Below are 23,916 nucleotides of genomic sequence, written 5' to 3'. Positions count from 1 at the left end.
TACAATAGCTTTGTTATCTATCACAGTTGAGTCATCAATCTGCAACGCAAATTTACCTTCTCTCTTAAATTTAACGAGTTTTGATTCAACGTCTGCACCCATCTCATCAATAAGCCTGGAAACAGTATTATTGCTCAGAGGTTTTATATTATTGCTCGATCCCTCACCCTACATGATTTCAACAATTTTTTTAGTAGCAGGTAAAATAAGAGTTCACCAAATGTGTGAGGTTTAGAGTTATATAAATATTTCGTCTATCAATCCGTTTCTCCTATTACATGCCTTTTAAAATCGGAGGGATGGGAATGAGACGAGAGAGGAACATTTGAGGAGAAGAAGATATATAAAAGACCATGACTTTCAACAAAAGAGAATTCTTGAAGGTCAGATTTCCGCCAGCGATACCAAAACGTATGACGAAAACGATACTGAACTTGAAATTTTTTAATTTTTAACTATCGTAATTCTTTGTCTACACCAGAACCATAAGCTTCATATATGTTTTCAATTTTGATCTCAAATAGCTTTTGTCATTAATATTATTAGCAACTTTTATCTTTTGAATACTTGTCGCCCCCCGATCGCCCCCCTAAGGATTATCGCCCCCATGAGGAGCTCTATCGCCCCCAGGTTGGNAAAAAAAAAAAAAAAAAAAAAAAAAAAAAAAAAAAAAAAAAAAAAAAAAAAAAAACAGAACTGCCAAACTTTGAAACTACCCAATTCATTTTTTTCCTGTTTAGTGTTTTTTCTTTTCTTTTTATACTTGTTGCAGAGACTATAATGCCATGGTGTAGGATTTAAGAAAAATCGCAATATAGATGGCGCTTTTTCATCGCACTTCTAACACAACTCGTGAGATAAATAAGATAGCTAAGTTCATTTGCTTGTATTTGTTTGTTTTGTTTAACTGTTAATTAAACTTGACCAGTTGTACAATAAAGACCCGAAAAACTTTAATTATTGCGTTTCTCTTCTTTTTATTTTAGCGAAATGATATACAAGTATATAAGCTCATCCAGTGAACTAAATGAAAAATTTTTTCGAGCAGTGAAAGCGATACGGACACTTGATAAAGATTCAAAAGGCAATTACAGAGTAGCAAATGCAACGCACGAGTAAGATACCTATTTATGTACTTTTTAGAAAGGGCTGAAATTTATTTTTTCCCCACTAATTTCTTTCATATGTTACCCGACGCTTAAGGTATTTTTCAATTATTACTTTGCAACAACATGCGCATGCTAACACCATACACTATCATATATTTATAACATATATCTATCATATATCTAACATATAACATATATAATCTATCATATATTTATAACAGCCTTAGAAGTCACAGATACATTTCTCGGCTGAAACCTGAAACGTGACAGGAATATTATAAGTTTTTTTTAGAGTAACACCGATAAGTATTCTAAAAAAACTAAACTCATTGGAGCGACAGCCCATAGGGGGCCAAGGCCTACTGTGCCCATCTCAGTTTTCTTGACCTTGGGTTCTAGGGTGCGAGAGCAGATTCCGGTTTGGTGGTCAGCCGAGGGCGGAAACACCAGTGTTTAGTTCCCAAGCATGCTTGGTACGCATTTATCGACCCACTGAAAGGATGAAAGGCTGAGTCAACCTTGCCCGGCCGAGGAACGAACCTAGGACCTGTGGCACGGGAGCGCGAACCGCTACCACTCAGCCACCAGGAGTCCGATATGTATTCAAATTCCTCTTATTTTTTTCCAAAAAATTATGATTCTTTTCTGTTAGCCGGGTGCAAGAAAATTCAACTTTTTCTTTGATTTATTTTTTTTAAAAAATTCATTCAATTTTTTTAATTTTATGTGTTTAAAAAAATAAATTTAAAAAAAATGTTGAAGCAGGTTTACAGTTTTTGGCGACTTTCGCTTGAAATTAATCGAAAACCGAAAAGTTCAACAAAAAAATTTCCTCACATCGTAGACGTTGCCAGATGTATCATTGATTAAAAATAACATCTTTTGTAAAAATGTTCTCATTAACATTACATCATAAAATACTTGTACTCAACTAGTTGTAAAAAGAACGCAAGACAATATATGCTGCAATTGCGTTTAGATAATGCCAAATTTTTACAGTGTCGTTATTAGCTAAATAATTTTTATTTATTTATTTATTCTTTTTTGTAGGAATATGATGGTTGGTGTGAAAATATATTATAATACTTTGCAAATCGATCATGACAGCGAAGTGGCTTCGTATAGTGTAAGTAATTTTGATATTTTGTATATAAGAACATATATAATATGCATGTTACAGTGGTAGTCTGAAATCTAGTAATTGTTGACAATCACATAGTCGCTTTAGACGATGTTCGAAATATCTGTTGAATATCATTATTTCACACTAACACCAGCTAATGCCATCAACCAGCATGCAATGATGGATTTGCATTTAACCCTTGACTTAAGCTACGTTTCAGGAAAATGCTGCTCTCTGTATTTTGGAACTTCTGCCGAATTTTAGAGTACTCTATCTGGGCAATGTTCTTTAAATAAAAAAAACAAACATCAATAGCTGAAATTCTGCTCTATGAGATTAATCAGCATTTTTTTAAATCTTTACCGCAATACATCAATGCAGAGCCATGATGGCTCAGGGGATGATGGCTTTCGCACTCGCCTTCCGATGAGGCGAACCGGGTTCGAATCCCAGTCGATACGAATTCCGCATCCGGCTTGCATCGACCACAGTGCTAACGTGAAATATCTTCAGTGGTAGACGAATCATGGGTTAGAGTCCCCTTGCCGTCAGGTTAACCGTGAGAGGTCCTCGTGATCTTCCTCTCCATGTAACGCAAATGTGGGTTAGCTCCGTCAGAAAGTCCTCCACAAAGGCAAATTTCTCCCAATACTCAATCCAGGGTTTCCTTTGTCTTATAGATTGAGTTCAAGATTGAAAGGCTACTGAGTTGAACATTAGTAGTCGTAAACCCATAAAATTGGGTCAGCTGTTCAACGACGGTTAATAGNGGGACAGTTGTAACAAGTACACGACTGTCAAAAATTGTTAATAACTAATATAATAACATTTAAAATAAGGTATTTATTATTTTTCTCTAGTTGATGATAGTCTTCTTTACTCGTCTGTCAATTAATACTAATAATATATTGGATTTTTTGTTAGTTAAAAATAGTTAAGTAAAAAATGTTACAATTGACCCCACTCTCCCCTACTCTATCTGGGCAATGTTCTTTAAATAAAAAAAAACATCAATAGCTGAAATTCTGCTCTATGGGATTAATCAGCATTTTTTTAAATCCTTATCGCAATACATGAAAGCAGAGCCGTGATGGCTCAGGGGATAGAGCACTCGCCTTCTAATGAGGCGAACCGGGTTCGAATACCAGTCGATACGAATTCCGCATCCGGCTTGCATCGACCACAGTGCTGACGTGAAATATCTTCAGTGGTAGACGAATCATGGGTTTAGAGGTCCCCTTACCGTCAGGTTAACCGTGAGAGGTTCTCGTGATCTTCCTCTCCATGTAACGCAAATGTGGGTTAGCTCCGTCAGAAAGTCCTCCACAAAGGCAAATTTCTCCCAATACTCAATCCAGGGTTTCCCTTGTCTTATGGATTGAGTTCAAGATTGAAAGGCTACCGAGTTGAACATTAGTAGTCGTAAACCCATAAAATTGGGTCAGCTGTTCAACTACGGTTGTAAATATAAATAAATACATGAATGCAATACTGTTGTTACTCATTATAATTAATTACTCATTATTTATCCATCTATATATGTAATAGAATAAAGAATTTTTGTGTTTGCCTGTATACTGGATTGCTGGTAAACGGCTGACTTTAATAATACGGAATTCAGCAAGAAGCTAAATTAATTGTAAACAAATGACGCAACCAGAACATCTTACTTATTTTTGATTAATATTTTTAAGGTTATCTGAAATCACGTGTTTATTTTGCTCATAGTTGTGCTTTCAAAACGTGTTACTTTGAAACTAAATAATTTTAAAACAACTGTAATTGAAATTTAAAAAAATGGTTTGAGCTAAGAAGCAAAATTAAGAGAGAAATGGTATTAATTCGTTAAAGAGAAACGTAACGAAACGCCAATATTATTATTGACGTAGATGGTAATTAACTTTGGTAAAGGTAACAAATTGAAATAGAAAATAAGCTATGAACTAAAAAGTAAAGTTAATGGAGAAATGGTACTAATTCGCTTAAAAGAGCGTAAAAAGTCGCTTCGCTATTACTGATGCTTAATTTTGGTAATAGGATTTTTTTACTTTCTTTCCTTTCCTCCAAGAGTAATAGGTACTATTGATATGGTAATTGGTGCAGTTTTATTAGGTACCAAATACACCCTTATAGGTTCAAAACATTTATTAGTAAATTTGATGACGATCATAGCTGCGCCAATTATGACAGATTTTTAACGGCCCCTCGAAGTAGCTTGATTGTGGACACTTTTATAAATGAGTTGCCTAGAGGCAACTCATTTTGGCATAATGCTGTAGCTCGAGCTACAGCATTATGACAGATGATACTGATGCTAGCATGATATGATAGCATTATGCCAGATGAATACAGTTAGTCTACATTTTGATGAGATGAACTACTAAGAATGTGTTTTGCTTAATCTGAAAACGTAAAGCCACCGAGTAGGGCAACACATAATAAATATGTATTGGAATCATTTTGGCTTTTTTATTTAAGGTATTTGTCTGAAAGTTTTGTGTACGATTTTATAGTGTTGTGCAGTACTGATTAAACGATCTCCCGATGATGTATTGATTACCCCGCACTGATTAAATGATTTCTTTCACCCCGTACGGAAAACGGGTATTTAGATACTTAACAATATAAATTTAATTATAAACTTGATGAATACACTTGCCTGGTGTTCCCTACACTGATTTTCTTATGATTGGCAATTGCTTAGAAAACTTTTGTCAACTAGTACAAAAGAATCAAACTAGACAAACTAGTACTATAATTGTTTAGGCAAACTAGCACTATAATTGCTTTAGAGACAAATAAGTACTATAATTGTTGAAATTAAATTGCAATTGTAAATAAACAGATCATTTTGAGAAAAAGAATATTTTAATAAAGATTATAACATAAGACAAACTTAGACGAAAAAAAAGAACACTTCTATTGATATGTTTTCTATTATAATAATAATAAAAGGTTGCCAAAATCAAACGAACAAAAACAAGTCAATGCATCAGTCAGACTGCTTACAACAACCTCGATTTGCTGATTCCATCAATAACCTCCGGTCCTGGTACTTTATATTCTTTCATAATTGCTATAATAACTAACAGTACTATAATTGCTTAGACAAACAAGGACTATCATTGCTTAGAATACTCGGATAGACTATATTTGAGGATGCCCCTTGATTCTCGCCAAGTTGTGATCGCCAAGCTGGGCGATGTTGAAACCCAATCGTGATTCTCAACGGTTTAGATTTTAGCGTTATTAATGTTCAACGGTATACGTAATTTCAGAGGTCCATTAGTTCTTCGTTAGATACCGGCTGGTAAGGTTACTTTTACTTCTGGTCAATAAGATCGAAGGTATGTGGGCAGTCATAAAAAGTTTTTAGNGCTAGTAGAGAATTTTGTGCCTGAGGATATTCAAGCTTAATGAAGAAGTGAGTTGTTTTTTTCTTTTTCTTTCTGTGCTTGCTCCATTAATTTTTGTTTCGATTCAAAATACATTTTATTGGGCTTATTAATTTTGCTTATATAGGGTTCATTGCAATTTTATAAAGTTTTGGCCGATGTTTTGTTGAAATTTTCCAATGTTTTATTGAAATATCCTTATGTTTTGGCCGTCATTCCTGTTACCACGGTGTTCCGCGCAAACAGGAATGGCGCCAAACATAAGTCGCCGATTTCGCCAAGGGGCACCCTCAAGTATATTTTTACCGAATACTCCTCAATAATGTTTATTTATAAGGTAGATGATTTTTCACGCATGCGTACAGAGTGCAGCACTTTCTTGAATCTTCGCTCTGGTCGCTAGACGCGAGATCATCACTGCTTTGCTTGTTGGCTGTTGCTAGTGCCAAGAAGGAATAATACTATTTCGGACATCCTCCAAAGCCTATATGCCTGTCAACGCTAAACGTTGACTGTCGGCAATAGTAAATTCACCGATTACGAACCTTTACAATTACATAAATATAATTTATTGAGTGGTTCGAGAGCCTTTGTTTTAAACTTTTTGCCATTTTAAATACGTTTCCACATTAATGATCTGTAGTATAAATAAAAAAAATAACTAAATGATTACTATTTGTATGTTTGCAGTGCATTTTGAATGATATATTTGGACCTCGACTGAACTTCGACTAAGTGTCCCCTTTAAAAAAAGTGTGGGTATTAAGTTTTCCAAGCCAAAATGTCTCAATTAGAAAATTTTTTTTAGATTTTTTCAAAAAAATTACCAAAATGTCAGTAAATTCAGTATAAATTTTTAAAATACTTCCTTTTTTTCAATAAAGGGTTTTTAAATTTCGACAATAGTTACATTAAATTATATTTTATTTAATAACAGTATTTTTTGAAAACATGTAAGAAATCTTATGATATTCAAACTGAAAATGTTCCACAATCTGTAGAAGTATACATTTCTTAATGGAGGAAGAATAAAATAAAAAAATATTCTTAAAAGTAACTTCGCATCACAGACATTTAGTGCTCCCTGTACTCCCTTTTCACCCGTGCGATAAGTCATATGCGTTAAGAATTTTGACTAAATAAAGTTTAAAATAATTTTTTAATAAGATACAAACCAGATGAAATTTCAGAAATGTAAATCAAAATATTTATCTACTATCTCTTCGCGGACACATTCTAAGTCTGCTTTCAATTGGGTACTTCACTTCAAGAAGAAGACCTCCCATATATGTACCCAAACACGTGACCTCAGACGTCAGCTAATCTTCATCAGCTAAATGGCGTATTAAAGTTGAGTTAAGTTTCTCTACATAAGTTAGAATGTCAACCCTTTGCACTCGAAGTTCTTTCAGCTGTTAACGAAAATGGACGCAACCAATTAAATGTTGAAAAATTTTTTTACAAACTTACCTTATAATACCCGGAGATCACTGAATGAAATGGTAACTAAACATTAAGGTGAAAAAAATTTCACATTTAGAGTGTTCGTTAATTTACATGTGACAATAGTGACTGACAGTCACCTCTCGAGTGCAGAGGGTTAATTAACTATAAGTTAAATTAAATACGAAGCTGTATTTCGCATCGAATTAGCTGAAATATAATTCCTCCTCGTCTACTTTTTTTTGCTTAACTTAGATTCATTATTTGTTTATATATTTTATTGTAAACTTGCTATACTTTTGTTTTGTGTACCTGGCAACTTCGATGCATAATAAGTTTGTTTATGGTCAACATGACTTCGTGCCCGTCTTTGTGCTAAGTCTCTGTTTAAATATATAGTCAAAGAATTGAAGTCGTTGAGAAAGAATCTTTGTGAAGGAATTTTGAATATGTCACTTAAGAGAATTGATACTTGACGGGCTTGGGTTATTCGAAATGAAATTGAAATAACAGTTGCTAACGTAAGAAAATGCCACGTTTCTACAACGGATTAGGAACGAGATACCCTCACTACGTCACATGCAAAATAACTTAAAACTTATTTGCAGTGTGAGCATGCTAACAACAGTCGCTTTGTTTTAGCACATAGATCATATACATAAAATATAAAATTTAATAATAAAACGCCAACATTTTAAGCAACTTCTATGAGTAATAAATATGTATTCATATAATTTCAGAAATAATGCATTTCTTTGATTATTTTTTTTTATTATTTGCAGTGGCAAACTCTTGTTGCGAATGTAGGTGGAAACTTGGGCTTTTTCATGGGCTTGACACTTTTCACATTTGTAGAAATTCTGGAATTTTTGTGGGATATTATTATGACTGTTTTCCGAAGGCGCAATAAATTGACTATAACCGAACTGAATCAAACAAACCGTATCAACAGCTTTTCCAGCAACAGTTTCCAGCAACAGTTTTCCAGCAACAGTGGCATCAATGCTCCGCCGTCATACCGCAGAACGGATTCCAAAAACAAGTCCGTCGAATTCAGTCAAACAAATAAAGTCAGTAGCTTTTCAAGAAACAGTTCCAGTGGTTTCGGTATTCCATCAGCATATCACTGGAATAACTCTCTTCATAACGAAAAATGAAATGGTTCTTAATTTTTACGGTGCTCACTGGCTTATTTGAATTGAACACAACCAAAATTGGTCTAAATTAGGTGAAATAAGTATCCTATGGATGGTTGACAGTGTGAAGCTAAGCGCAGATGGCGCTAGGGTTTGAAATTCGTCACACGACTTCCGATTGATTTTTACGCCCCAGCTTGAAAAAAACGCTTCATCCAATATTATAGTGTTTTTATTGTAATACTTGTAATGTTTTCATTATAAAGCGTTCTTTCAATCTGACTTCCAACGAAACAAACAACAAATAAATTTGATAGATTCTGCAAGCTTGTTATAATGCTACGGAAAAAATAACAGACGGTGCAATTTTACACAAAAAAAAGCCTAATAAGGGATAAAACTCAAAACATGGCTAACCTTACACTTTATTTATGCTGCGTTATTAATTTTGTTAAATTTGTTTTACGGTCACTATCTGTTAGAATTTATAAGTTGCAGAAAATTCTTAAGAATGGTAAAATTACGCCTAAATTTAAACACAAATCACAGTAATAAAACTTCCTGGAATATTATGCCTCTGTTCACAGATCGCCTCGTACGGAGGGATACACCGGAAGTTTTCTAAATTTCTGCCGGATTTAAGAAGCTTGTTATTGTTTACATTCAGTCAACCATCCATCCACTGTAGTTGAGATACCAAATCAGCGATGACTACATCCTTCCTGTGTAAAGAGACTATTGCTGATTTTTGTCAATTTTTAACTAGATTTTTTAGAAACTATTTTAAACTTAGACAATACTTTTAATTTCATACAAGTGTGGAATTTTTAAAATTTATGATTTTAAAAAAAAAATAAATCGAAATTTGATTTTTTTTTCTTGAAGTAATGTTGTTCTGAAGTAATGTTTCTACCTTCCACTGAGTGGTGCGTTTATGAAAGATAAATTTCATTAAATCCGTCTGGTAATTATGGTTTACATTTAAATTCATCTGTTGAAAATTAAGTATTGTGCAATTTTCCTATTTCGTAAAATAGATACTGCCCTTTGAACACTGCCTTTTTCCATTTGTTTTCGTAAAATCCTTGTCAAAAATAAATTTTTAAAATTCTAGAGAGTAGATTTGTTGTAGACAAGTTGTAGAAAACAACAGTTTAAAGCAACTAAAAATGTTGTAACTTTGAGCAAATCGTTGTCCCACCCTTCCTAAGTAAATTTAAAAAATAGAAATAAATTATACATACTTTGTAATTCACACGACAGGTGAAAAGAGACATTAACGAATATAAGGTGACTTTAACAGAGAGTGAATTTTAGATTGACTCTTAGCTTTCCTTATTTTCAATTAAAAAATTCGCATGAGATTTCAACGATGTAAGTCCTAATGACTTCTTTTTTATACTCAGCCATTTTAATATGTATTAAGTGCAGGGATATGAAAATACAGGGTCTATTCTGAATAAATTATTTTAACAAACAAAACTCGACCATATTTTTTATTAAGTCTTATAAAATATATTTATACTGAGCTGGGAATTTGCTATTTGTGTACTAATTGTCAGTATTGTAGTTGTTTAGAAACTTTGTACGTTTAACTGTTTACTTTTCACAGTTACTTGCAAGAGTGTAGCCTAAAGATTTTTAAGTTAACTAGCTCAGTCACAGTAACTAAGTTTTATGAATGTTTACAATCATGCTCGATATTGGAAAATATTCCTTTTCGACAAAGAATAATAATATGCAAAAACCAACTCGCCAAGAAAATTAAAAGGTTACCAAATGCGGAGCCAAGTTTCCATTAAAAAAAACACAATTTCTTTTACACAGCTCTAATAAAACGGTAACACTTTTGTTTACAAAATAAATCGACGTTAATTAGTCAGACAATCTAGAACACACAAAGCTCTGAAAACACACTTGTGTGCTATTTTCATGTTAGAGTGGTTTATGTAAAGCTGTCATCTCATATGCTTTTCGCAAAAGGTTTTTTTCTTCAAGTGGTATCAATTTTCATGCCTTATTATTTCTTCCCCGTTTTTTATTTTTAGTGCTATGAGGGAAATTTAAAATGATTTAAATCCCCACTATTATATCTCCCACATAGTATGTTCAGTGTGCTAAAAAAGCTGACGCATTGATAACTTTTGTTTAATGATGAGACTTTCCCTCACTCAGATACAAATTTAATGGCAGATAAATAATAAATATGCTAATTAATTGGTGCAGACGATTTGAAGTTACAAAATCTGACATAGAATCCTATTTTCTCTGAATCTTTCTTTTGTCGGATTTGGATTCTAGACCCTCAAAATATGGGGGATGGTCGCAATCTTGGAAGTATGGCCCCAATAGTTTGAGCCCTTTAATATTAATTTCATTTATTAATTGTTTAATAAACGATAATTTCAAATATTATTTGTTTTTTTAATTATTTATCACTACTAATGGTTGAGAGATGCACGAGTTTTTGCACCAGTTTAATCTACGTGATTTTTAATGTCAAAATCGAAAACTTTTGAAGGAAATCGGTTTGACAGTTCTTGAGAAATAAAAATTTAAAAATATGACTGCTTTGAGATACTAATATACGCAAGAAATAAAATTAAAATAAAAGAGCCTAAACTTAATCCAACTCTCCTGCTTAAACTATGGGGGCCATATTTTTTAGATCGCGAAATCCAACCATATTGTGATGGTTAAGAATCAAAATCCATCGGGGTAAAAAATTATGCTCACTGAGTGATAAAAAATATTTTCGTGTTTTATTTCTTAACTTAAAATATAGTATATATACATTAATTTATTAGTATATTTATCAGTATATATTAATTTATTAGTATTATAAATATTAATTTATTAGTATTTTTAAGGTTAGGCCTTTAAACCATTATAATTAACTCCTAGTACGTGAAAATCCGATTATTTTTAGTTTAAAAATTTTAAAAGTTTGAACTTTTTCTTATTTTGTTCACTGCACCTATATATGACCTCATAGTAACAAAGTGACATTTTTCATGTTGTTGAAATATTAGGGGGACCGGAAAGTAAGGTCGTTTCGATGCATTTGATATTTGTTAGCAAGATCTTATTTTTAATCAATAATGTATTCACCTTGCTTAGCAACAGCCTTTCAATGCCGGATCGAAAATGAATCGAAAAACAAAATAATTGGTTTTAAAGACTAACGAATATTTAAAGCGCCGAAACGACATTACTACTAAAATAATTTTTACTTTTAACCACTTCTTAAAAAAATAAAAATTCCCCAAAAAGCATAAAAGTTGGCAGTTATACCATATGCAATAATTTGTAAAAAAAAAAATTTCAGTCATTTAGACAAAATAGATTTGATACTTTTAATGATCAGAAATATTTATTAGTGTAATGTTTTGTGTCTCCCAATGTAATTTCAGTTTCTCAGCAAATAAATGGTTACTGTATTGAATGTTTCATTCTTGCTTAAATTCCAAATAAATAGTCGGAAAAAAAGATTATTTTTCTTAGCTTATTTAGACATCAAAATGGTCAAAATTGATCAGTTTTGATCAGGCAAAATATAAATGTCGCTCTTTTCGCAGTTCTCCAAAAAATATATATCATGCTCCAACGTGTCCAGCTTCGTTTCAAGATCCAACTTTCGATTTTTTAACAATTTAGTGTCAATCATTAAAGGTAATGTCAGGTAACGCTTGTTTAGCTCTTCCCAATTATCTCTCAATCCCTGAAATGAAATTGAAGTTATTATTGACCACAATCCCTATCTTGTCCACTATGCATGATCTACTATAAGCAGAAAATAACAAGGATAGATATTTAAAGGTAAGTAATATAAAACAATTCACACACCAGAATATGATCACACAAAGGCAAATGGCCCAGAAAATATGCTGTTTAACTAGAGAACTGATGAAAAGATGTCAGGTTTGTTGAGAACTGATGAAAAGATGTCAGGTTTGTTGACATTTTTGTACATTAAGCTATGCAATTCACGTTATAAATTACAAAATTTTAGAGAAATATGTTAACTTTTAAACCTCACGATTACATGATCATGTAGATTAGATATCAACCTAAGGAATAAAAATGGGTTAGCCATTTAATTTTTAAATCATATTTAAACGACGAGAAAATCTTCTGTTAATCAATCAGCTATCAATTTAATAAGTAAAATTGCTGCTGAAGGGTTACGTAGTCAAATGCAGATTTAAAAATTAATAAAAGGTGTTCCGTAATAGATGCTTTTTATATTTACTCCTGTGTTCCAAATTAATAGAATTTCCCGATGCAGTTGATTATCTTCAGAGCTATTGGAAATATTTTAATGAAATTTTAATTTTGTGAGAACATATATTGATGTAATTCAAATCATATATAATATATAATAACCACTCAACAGTTATAATACACACGTCTGATCGCGTCGCGCATAACTCATATCGGAGTCGAGGTGCATGGAAATGTATAGACACAGAGTTGAATCATAAAAAATTAGTTAATTTAGGTAATAAGTTATTTCTCTCTTTCAGGCATACAGGTCTCAATGAGTTACAGCAGTTAGTAAGAATACTGACACACTGGTTTTACAACATCATTCCATATTGGAAATTAGGCAATGTTTTTGGGCAAATTTTCTCACTCGACCAACATCGTTTTTTTTTAAAGACTCTAAATAGTTTTATAGGGATAGTTTTTCCAGTCGTCATTTCTAGAACTTTTAACAAATGCTCTATAAATTTAAAATATGCAGATCTGGATCTGGTTGGCCGACGGATTGCATCCGACAAGTATTTTCACTTTCCAAAGAATCTTTCCGGATAATCTCTATGTTGTCATCTACTAAAATGAATCAGGTCCAACTGTACCCCCGAGAACAAAACATAGTGCCCCAAAACTTTTCCGCTATGCATCAAATCAGCCAAAGTGCCTCTCTCAAAGACGTGGAGCTTTCAGCAGTCATTCAACAAGAATCCTCCGTCAAACCTTCGATGAAATAATTGTAGATTTCTTGGATGGAGTTCCTCCCTACAGATATAGAGTCTTTTACGTGGAAAGAATGAGGTATCGACTACTTACTCCGAAAAATAGGTCATTATGGCATAAATAGTTGAATGCTCTGGGCAGACTTCAATGGCTCTACAACACTTCATACCTTTCAGATCTGTGGTATAGGAATAATGCATTGAAGTCTTCTGTTCTCTTCTGAGGGTTGCAGTAGGCCTTGATTTAATTTTATGGAACGAAAACGCATGGTGATATGCAACTCATTTAATCGATTTTCTGATGAGTTAAAATATTCACTGGAATGATTGGATAACCAGGTGACCAGATTTTAACTCCATAGGGAATCTCTGATACGCTCTGAGTACAAAAGAGAGTATCAGAATTGTTTCCCCTAGAAAGTACTTAATGCCAGTTTAGAGTGTTGCTGGAATACTAGACGTGTGGCAGCAATCGTCGCTGGGTAAAACTCTCGATTTAAATAATATATCGATTGCATAAAAATATTTTTTAAATCGAGAATTTTATTTATGTTAAAATGAGAGCAATTACCCCCTATTAAACTTATTAGTGAACATTTAGGCACTTTTTAAAAATCTATAAATTATTTAATTTAAATAAATACGAATCATTTTTTTCTTCTTACCTCTAACAAATCAGTTTTTTCTTCGTCAGTTAGTTTGAGCAATTCTTTTTCTGCGAATGAATCCTGACATATTTTGCCTGCGTATTCAAGATCGTCCCTTCTTTGCACGAGATACTTTGGTTGTCTTCCAAATTCCTGTAAGTAAAACAGAAAATTTGAAAGTTTATTCAATCAATTGAATGCATAAAACGAAAATTCTCATGAAACTGAAGAAATTAAGATTCCTCTGATAATAGAGTGGTTTAATAAATTTATTTTTAATAACTCGCATATACGTTGTTCTCTAAAATAGAGTTATTGTTCTACTCAAGCAAATGCTTTATGAAACTACTAACTTAAGAGAGAACGTTTTATGGTGTTTAGGGAGAATTCTTTTCAATCAAGCCAGTTTCACTCAGGAGTAAGAAGATAATCAAAGAATTATGTCTGGCAACGGGCAGAGCTTTCTCAAAATACCATTGAAAGTTCGTTCATTAGCCTAACTCATTTAGGTAAAGTGATCATAATATCTAAGATTAAATAAAGTATTTTCACAATAGCCCGCTGTAGGTCAGGGGTTCATGGAAGTTATGTCTCCACAATTTCATAACCAATGCCGTGATTGTGGCAGTATGGTCAGTACTGCAATTTATTTCAACAGGTTGGTACCCATCGTATTGAAGGTAGGTGGGCTTCAAACCGCCACTGGGGAATCGAATCTCAGTTCCTCAGGCTCTAACTACTGAGCCGTTGAGGTTCAATCTATAAAGTTATCTCTTGTATAATACTTGAATAATCATATCACAATATTCACTATATAATTTACATTATAGGAAGATAATACTAAAGATAGTGATATTCAATTTTAAAAAAATTGTTTAATGTTCAAAACTTATCACTTTTTGGAGAAAAAGAAAGGTTACAATACCTTCTTCATGCAAAATTTTGGTACTAATCCAGAAAATTCAAGAAAAAAAGTATCTCCTTTTCTATTGTCTGCCATCTTTTGGGCAGGCCTGACAGCTGGTTTTCTCAAAGCATCTATTTTGTTGAGCTGAACAAAATCTTTGGCACAATTTTCTCGCAAAACGAGAGGTGCTTCGTGACATTTTGGCACAGGTGGGCGTTTGTGCTCTTTGGGCAAGTGTGGAGAAATACTTCTGTCTAAAAACAAGAGAAAAGAAAATCATGGGCACTTTGATTCACGTATGTATTTAACTAAATCTTATTTTCATTTTACAGGATTTGGGAAGCATGTTTTACTAAGCAAATCTTCATGATTATCTAAATGAAAACAATGCAAAACAATTTTTTTAAAATGATTTCTTTGAATATTATCAGCAAATTCCAGATTCTCTGATTTTTTATAGAAACATGCAAATTTTTATTTCACTGAATAAGGGGTGAACAAAACTCGCCATTTGCATAGAATATTTGTCAAGAATGAAAATAAAATAACGCAGACGTAAAGTTAGATAAATCCTAATTTAAATTGGAAAAAACTTTCATAATCAGATTAATAGATACTGAGGTCAATTCCCGCAGGATTCAAAACATCAAAATAAATTTAACAGTCAAATAAAACTGCAAGGCGTTATAAGATGTTTATTCAAAAGTTGCTCCGTTGAAATTGATATTTTAAAATAGATATAATTTAAATAGAAATAATTTAAAAGGCAGTTTTTTGATTTCGTTGACATTTTCAGGATATATTGCTGTGGATTAAAACTATTGGACACATGTTTTTCTATTTTTGCAGGAAAAAAAAAAAGAATAAATTTTCCAAAGTTTTAAGTTTTTTTCAAGGGGGAACTGAAGATCCTCTGGAATTTTGGGAAAAACACATATATTTGCATATTTAAAATTATGATATAAAATATATGATTTGCTCATAAAAGTAAACTTATGTGTTTTTTTGCACACTGAGAATAAAGTATGGTAGAAACTACCAGAATTCGGTCAAAGTTACCGTGTTTCTGTTTCTATGAGAACTCCATACAGCTTGGTAATTTTAGTGTGAAGTGCTTTGGTGATGATTTTGGCAACATTAACTATAAAATATGGTTTTATAATATATGAGAAAATTTGGTAACTTTATCATGATACCTTTGAGCTTAAGAGAAAAACCATTTAATCTATTAAATTTACTTTTCAATTTAGTATTTTTTACTAAATATGTGGTAATAAGAACTAAAATCTTGAAAACCAGACTTTATGGTAAACCATTTCCATGTGAACGGAAAAATTACCAGATGAATGGTTAGAATACCGTATATTTTGGCTTTTACCAGGAATGTCGGCGATAAAGGAGAAGGCAATATACTCATTTTATTGATAAGACTCGTAGTAATCTTGAAGAATATATTGTTAATTTTAATGATAATTAAAAAATAATTCTTTTACATTATATTTTGAAAAAGATTTAAAAATGAGCGTAGGTGAAAGTAAAAGGCAAAGCTTGCATGATTTATTTATCGGTGTACGTTAGTTCGGGACATATTTGTTGTAATCCTTCTTCATATTTCTGCTTTATTTCATTTGATCAGCATTCCTATATTTTTTTATCCGTTAAAAATATCGATTTATTTGAAAAATACGAAAAAATTTATCAAAGTTCATTCACTAACATTTATTTTTACGAATTCAATTTTTTTCTTCCACGTGTTCTTCTTATAGCAGACAATAAACGGATTATGATTTATATTATTGTTTCATGCCCTTTTGTTTAAAACCTTATCACAAGTTTTTTTTCTTTTTTTTGTTACCCATTTCAGTTTTAGAACTTTTCAGAAATAAGAATTGCTAAATTTCTACATTTTCATAACGGATGGTTAGGATTTTCATAATAGACATTAATCATAGGCTCAGGTTGTCAAACTACCTATAAATACACTGAACTATTTTCGAAAAGTGCGACTTCTAATGAATCAGAATAAATTACGAATATTGATTCGATAATTATTAAGTAAAAGTGTTTTATTCAAATTAAGTATAACGACAAAGTTAGTCAAAGTTAGTGAAAAAGGAACTTTATTTGGTAAAACCATTAGAAAATGATGTAAACAGATTGTTGTAGCTTTGGCAGTGATTAAAAAGTCAGCTTTTCTGCGAGTAAAGTTTCAAATACGTGGTGTTCCATACTTATTGCCCTTAATAAAAATATGCTTAGAATTCAAATAAATAAAATTTAAAAAAATCACTTTAGATCTCGCAAACTGATATTTAGGTGGGAAAAAAACGTTTCCGTACTCTGACTAATCATTATACTGGTCGAGAAAAGCAATGCCGAGATTAAAATAATCAAAAACAGTTGATTTGTCCAATGAGGTTCGGGTGCGTTTTAGGTAGCTATACGAGGCCTGTCTAAAAAGTATCCGACCTTTGGCCAGAAAAAATATTTCGAATACCTGACGGAGTTGGGACCCTAATCCCCTTCAAAGTAGGCCCCTTGTGCTTGCACACACTTAGCCCACCGATCGTTCCACTGCTGGAAACACTACTGGAAGTCTTTGTTTGGAATGGTGTTCAGCTCCGTCATCGCGTTCCACATTATCTCTTCTCTACTCTCAAAACGGGATCCTTTCAGTGGCGTCTTCAATTTTGGAAACAACCAGAAGTCGCAAGGAGCCAGGTATGGAGAGTAGGGAGGTTGGCGAACGGTTGTAATTCCATGTTTGATTAAGAAAGTGTGGATCAATTGGGATGAATGTGCAGCGCTGTCATGATGCGTTGTTCGCCGTCCACATGTCTGGTCGAACTGCGTCACGGATTGTCTTTTTGTTTCTGCGTCGTACCGGTACACCCATGACTCATCTCCAGTTATCACGGTGTTCAGAAACCCAGGATCAGTGTTGGCGGTTTCCAAAAGATCTTGTGCAACGTCAAAACGGAGGTCTTTTTGTTCCGACGACAACAACTTGGGTACGAATTTCGCGGCCACTCGGTTCATTTTCAAATCTTCACACAAAATTGCATGTGCAGAATCTTTACTCACTCCAACTTCTTCTGCAATCACCCTTACTGTCAAAAGACGATCTGCCAACACCAAATTTCGCAACCTCTCAACATTAGCTGCACTCCGAGCAGTTTGGGACCTGCCACAACGCTGCTCACTGATGTGCGGTCATCCTTGAATCGGTTGAACCACTCCTTAATTTGTGTTACACCCATCGCTTCTTCTCCGAACACCTGCTGAATCTTACGAATTGTTCGGCCAAGCTTTTGACAGAATTTGATGCAGTATCTTTGCTCAATTCGTTCAGTCATCTTGCGAGAAAACTAAATCCGACGAACACTACGAACAGCATCTTACTTGGCGACCACCAGCCAGCGACTTGCACAAGCGAACGCGGTGAAAAAATTCAAACATGTCCATTAAGGTTCCTCCTTCCACTATGGCGCTGCCTTGGAATCACTACTTTGCGCGGTAAAAATTAAGGTCGGATACTTTTTAGACAGGCCTCGTAAGCATCAACCTCAAATGTACTGCTTTTTTTAAATTATTATTTTCAGGCATATATTTCTTTCATTGAGCACAATAGTGATTGTTTGGTGTTTGAAAATGCTTGTTCTTTCTCACCTAAATATCAATTGGCGCCCCTTAAGTATGTGCATAGTATTTTACTCTTATTATTTCTAAGAACTCAAATCATATGTAATAAGGGTGGTTATTACGTACAGAGGCGTATCTATGGAAAGAAGTGCCTATGGCAAATCTCTTACTGGTGCCCTTTCTAAAATATTGATATTCTCTTTTATTTTTCTTCCTTTTTTTATCCAATACAAAATAAAAGCATTGTTAGAAGTATTTAACTCTTTTGACAATATTGCAAAAAGACTGCATTCAATTTAAAAAAAAAAAAATTCATAAGCATATAAACATAAAAATAACAATAAAATCATCTCTTTTTAATTTACGTGTATTCGAAATCCTCATTGGTAAGTAATAAAGTACCTTTTTTTGTCATTTTTACAGAAGGTTGTATTGCGTTTTCTCAATAGTCAATAAAAATTCTAACGAGCTGTTTAATTAAGCACAAATATATTTTAAATTTTTAGAAATATAATTTGGTAACAAAAATAAGCACACACAACAAATGTAGCCTAATAAGACAAAAGTAANATTTGTCAAGAATGAAAATAAAATAACGCAGACGTAAAGTTAGATAAATCCTAATTTAAATTGGAAAAAACTTTCATAATCAGATTAATAGATACTGAGGTCAATTCCCGCAGGATTCAAAACATCAAAATAAATTTAACAGTCAAATAAAACTGCAAGGCGTTATAAGATGTTTATTCAAAAGTTGCTCCGTTGAAATTGATATTTTAAAATAGAGTTTTCTTCTGAATTTAAAAGGCTGTTTCTTGATTTCGTTGATATTTTCAGGATATGTTGCTGTGGATTAAAACTATTGGACACATGTTTTTCTATTTTTGCAAGAAAAAAAAAAGAATAAATTTTCCAAAGTTTTAAGTTTTTTTCAAGGGAGAACTTAAGGGATCCTCTGGAATTTTGGGAAAAACACATCTATTTACATATTTAAAATTATGATACAAAATATATGATTTGTTTATAAAAGTAAACTTATGTGTTTTTTTGCACACTGAGAATCAAGTATGGTAGAAACTACCAGAATTCGGTCAAAGTTACCGTGTTTCTGGTTCTATGAGAGTTCCATAAAGTTTGGTAATTTTTGTGTGAAGTGCTTTGGTGATGATTTTGGCAACATTAACAATAAATATGGTTTTATAATATATGAGAAAATTTGGTAACTTTATCGTGATACCTTTGAGCTTAAGAGAAAAACCATTTAATCTGTTAAATTTACTTTTCAATTTAGTGTTTTTTACTAAATATGTGGTAATAAGAACTATAATTTTGAAAACAAGACTTCCATAACCATTTCCATATGGTAAACCACTTCCATATGGACAGAAAAATTACCTATTGTATGGTTTGAATACCGTATATTTTGGCTTTTATCACCAGAAATAGGGTTCTTTTTACATTATCATGCAGTGAGGCAATTTTAGCTCAATTATTTTTTCTATGCACTAACCTACCTAAAACTCTTATAACTTTCAAACTGTTAGTGAACTGAGGTGTTCCTGTACATTTGTTAAAAAAATACAATGGAATCAATACCTCACTTGCCTGGATAGCACGGTCAGACGCATCAATCCGTTTGATCCAGAATTTACTCTGTTTCTATATAAAATTTCAATAACTTTTTTTCAATGTCAATAATTCTTTCAGTTTCATAATTCATTTTAATGCCTAGCATGTTTTTTTCAAAATAAGTCCTGTATTTATGAATTATAAATAAACATTTGCTTCCACATGTGCGTCTTCTTGTAGCAGACAATAAACGGATTATGATTTATATTATTGTTTCATGCCCTTTTGCTTAAAACCTTATCACAAGTTTTTTTTCTCCTTTTTTTTGTTACCCATTTCAGTTTTAGAGCTCTTCAGAAATAAGAACTATTAAATTTCCACATTTTTATAACGGATGGTTAGGATTTTTATAATAGACATTAATCATAGCTCAGGTTGTCAAACTACCTATAAATACACTGAACTATTTTCGAAAAGTCTGACTTCTAATGAATCAGAATAAATTACGAATATTGATTCGATAATTATTAAGTAAAAGTGTTTTATTCAAATTAAGTATATTCAACTTAAAACGACAAAGTTAGTGATAAAAAAAAACGTTATTTGGTAAAACCATTAAAAAATGATGTAAACAAGTTGTTGTAGCTTCGGTATTGATTAAAAGTCAGCTTTTCTGCGAGTAAAGTTTCAAATAAATGGTGTTCCATATTTATTGCCCTTAATATAAATATGCTTAGAATTCAAATAAATAAAATTTAAAAAAATCACATTAGATCTCGCAAACTGATGTTTAGGTGAAGAAAAAAAAACGTTTCATTACTCTGACTAATCATTATACAGGTCGAGAAAAGCAATGCCGAGATTAAAATAATCTAAAACAGTTGATTTGTCCAATGAGGTTAGGGTGCGTTTTAGGTAGCTATAAGCATCAACCTCAAACGAACTGCTTTTTTTTTTTAAATTATTATTTTCAGGCATATATTTCTTTCATTGAGCACAATAGTGATTGTTTGGAGTTTGAAAACGCTTGTTCTTTCTCACTTAAATATCAATTGGCGACCCTTAAGTATGTGCATAGTATTTTACTCTTATTATTTCCAAGAACTCAAATCATATGTAATAAGGGTGGTTATTACTTAGCACCCTGCATATGCCTTTTCGTATCTTACCAGTAGCCAAGATTTGTTCTCGAGTGTGCTTCTTTAAGTAGTCCTCTGGGTATACTTTAGTTTTCATGAAACCCATTGTTTGATGAGGTTTCTTTTTGGAAGCATAAAATTGTTTCGTGGAAGAACTGTGCTTTGACTGATATCTGAAAAACAACACAAAAGTGTGACTTTTACTGTGATAAGTTTGTGCTTTCAAAATTCTTCTTTGAAAGCACAGCTAGAAGAGGACGCTATACCACGGGAGAAACCCTTCACCGCAAATTCTCTTTCTCTTAGATAAGTGAAGAGAGATCTATACTTTTCAAAAAGTCAGTTCAGGTAAACTATGTAAACTTTTTATTTTATTTTTTATAACCGTTGTTGAACAGCCGACCCAATTTTTGGGTTTACGACTACTAATATTCAACTCCGTAGCCTTGTAATTTTGAACCCAATCCAGAAGACAAGGGAACTCCTGAATCAAGTATTGAGATTGAGAGAAATTTGCCTTCGTGGAGGACTTTTTGATGGTGCTAACCCGCATTTGTGTTACATAGAGAGGAAGACCACGAGAACCACCCACGGTTAGCCCGACGGCAAGGGAACTCTAACCCATGATCCGTCTACCAATGAGGATATTTCACGTCAGCACTGTGGTCGGTGGGATGCGGAATTCGCATCGACCAGCCATTGCCGGGATCGAACCCCGGTTCACCTCATTGGAAGGCTAACGCTCTATCCCCTGAGCCATCGCGGCTCTATGTAAACTATGTACCTTTTGTAAATTTCAAATCCTGAAAAAAATTTTTTTGAAAAGAAATATCACAATGTAAACAAATTTTGAGAGGATTACGCTATGGAGAAGTTTTCCTCCAATAATTTCTTTGTCTTTTGATATTTTTAAGACATTCCTTCAACATTTGAAACATCTTGGCTTATTCTAGTCTTGCTTAAACGCACTTTTCTCTAAACTTTACATTTCAATATACCAATATTTCAATATACGAAATAGAATTCGGGATGAAAAATTTCTTTCGTGGGCCTCTTAAATATGGAAGAATTGAACGATAGATGTTCAGTGATGGATTTTTTCATTGATGGAAATGTGATTAGAACAGATATGATGTGATCAGAAACTATCATACAGATTGATGGGGCCATCAAATCTGCCCAACATCCCAAGTTAGGAATTGGAACCCTTACATGTTGGACCAACATAGCATACCCAGCATAGTATGATGGATTTTTATAATGGGTCAGCAAAAAAAAAATTTCATCATGATCCAACATAATTTACTGGTTACCACTATAATTTTCCATCACAAAAAAACATGCTTTTTGTTAAGACCATCAAGACTACCCAACACTACGTTAATGAAATTCACCCATCTTCATGTTGCGTAAATCACATACATTCTAGGTACTTTATTTCTTGAAAATGGTTTGAAAGCTTATATTTTTAAAAAATAATTTAAGAGCTACTACAGTCAAAAAATTCTTATTATTATGAAATGCCCTAAAATAATGATAAATAAACCTAACTACTGGTGATAATTTTTTAAAAAAGCGTTAATTTTTCTTAAAAAATTAAGGCGTTTTTTTTTAAAGAAAAAAACAATTAAAAAAGTAATTAAATTTTTTTTTATACCTCAGCTCCTAAAATTTCTTTTAGGCCTAAGACGAATGACCCTTCTTTAGGCTGGCTCTGTAGAGTAATTTTTATTTGTAAGGTAACATAACAATTTTGAATTATGCATTCCTTATGCAAAACTTGAGAATAAATTGATTATTTTATTCCGAAGTAGAGAAAACTGAGATATAAAACATGTTTATTAAACGCCATGAACATGTAATACAAAGCGAAGTGTTTCGAAACGTTTAGCAGAAAGATTATATAAAAATTCCAACAAGCCAAACGTCGTTTTTTTCTTCTTCTTTTTCTTTTTTTTCTTTCCGAAAGCACGTAGCTTTGTATTCTCTGTTCTTGGTGTGTTTTAAAACGTAGCCATTTAAAATTAATCTATTTTATGTGAAGATTTTAGTGATAAAAAACAACAACATATTAATTATAATTTTAGCCTCGGTATTATGTAAAATAATAATTGCATGACATCATGATTTCTTTAATAAACAGCTTGAAATATTAAGTAACTTCTGAATACGTTTGATATCATTACAAAATATTAAAAAAAATTCATAGAAACATAAATAGGAATAGAAATTATTATGAAAACATAAAAAGAAAATATGATACCTTGGAGAACGCTTTTTTGATACCGGGGAAGAAATTATTAAATTGCATATATTTTCTTGAGGAACTTGAGTTTCTTTAAACCTTTTTGTTATAGCAATCCTTTGATATGTCGTCATTTTTCGGTTAAAATATTGAAAAATTACATAAATACAATGGTATTGAGACCAAAAATAAAGCTATTTTTTCAGCAATTAAACAACATTCTTTTTATTTACATTTTTAGTTTCGGTTACCATGGAAACACAAGTCGTGACGTGAATGAATTTCTTCGCACCGCCTAGGAAATCCCTCTAGAGGGAAAAATTATTGAATGGAAATCACCGAATGAACAACAATATATTACGATTGTTATTAATGAATTGGCACATTACAAGTTTGATCTAGATAAATATTTAAAACGTTGAACGATTTCGGGGAGATTCGTTCTCCTAGGTTCGTTCGCTTATTTGGGAGGATTTCTGAACATCCGTTCTAAACACAAAGAAATATATGAAGAGTTTCCATTCAAATATTAGAGTCCTAAACTACAAATACTTATGGACGATCCACTTTGACGTCCTCGCG

At 32.5% G+C, this 23,916-nt stretch overlaps 2 protein-coding genes across 2 annotated transcripts in view; one reads left to right on the top strand and one right to left on the bottom strand.

The window, feature by feature from the left end:
- The window catches only part of LOC107450540 (acid-sensing ion channel 2-like), a 65,780-nt gene extending 54,343 nt beyond the window's left edge, over positions 1 to 11,437 (top strand). Inside the window, exons 8-10 of the mRNA XM_071183194.1 lie at positions 987 to 1,115; positions 2,160 to 2,235; positions 7,853 to 11,437. Of these exons, the coding sequence (XP_071039295.1) occupies positions 987 to 1,115; positions 2,160 to 2,235; positions 7,853 to 8,227 (580 nt within the window). The 3' untranslated portion in view covers positions 8,228 to 11,437. The remainder of the gene's footprint in view (positions 1 to 986; positions 1,116 to 2,159; positions 2,236 to 7,852) is intronic.
- A 115-nt stretch (positions 11,438 to 11,552) lies between these two features.
- Positions 11,553 to 23,595, bottom strand: LOC107450547 (enkurin). The gene is made up of 5 exons (XM_043041259.2): positions 23,353 to 23,595; positions 21,120 to 21,262; positions 14,758 to 14,993; positions 13,851 to 13,985; positions 11,553 to 11,927 (listed from the first exon to the last, which is right to left on the bottom strand). Exons 1-5 carry the CDS (start codon positions 23,466 to 23,468, stop codon positions 11,742 to 11,744), a joined length of 816 nt encoding a protein of 271 aa, XP_042897193.1. The 5' UTR covers positions 23,469 to 23,595; the 3' UTR covers positions 11,553 to 11,741.
- Between the last annotated feature and the right edge of the window lie 321 nt (positions 23,596 to 23,916).

Source organism: Parasteatoda tepidariorum, chromosome 7 (assembly GCF_043381705.1).
Source record: "Parasteatoda tepidariorum isolate YZ-2023 chromosome 7, CAS_Ptep_4.0, whole genome shotgun sequence".
In the NCBI taxonomy this organism is placed as follows: Eukaryota; Metazoa; Arthropoda; class Arachnida; order Araneae; family Theridiidae; genus Parasteatoda; species Parasteatoda tepidariorum.
The sequence above is the reverse complement of the archived record's forward strand: the minus strand, read 5'-3'. Positions and strand labels throughout refer to the sequence as shown.

Bases quoted from the DNA above. Each gene is read 5' to 3' on its own strand.
- LOC107450547 (XM_043041259.2), bottom strand. From the start codon at position 23,468: ATGACGACATATCAAAGGATTGCTATAACAAAAAGGTTTAAAGAAACT. The intron at 21,263-23,352 runs GTATCATATTTT...GTTGTTTTTCAG, and splicing joins TCAAAAAAGCGTTCTCCAAG to ATATCAGTCAAAGCACAGTT. The intron at 13,986-14,757 runs GTATTGTAACCT...TTTTACTTACAG, and splicing joins CAAAATTTTGCATGAAGAAG to GAATTTGGAAGACAACCAAA.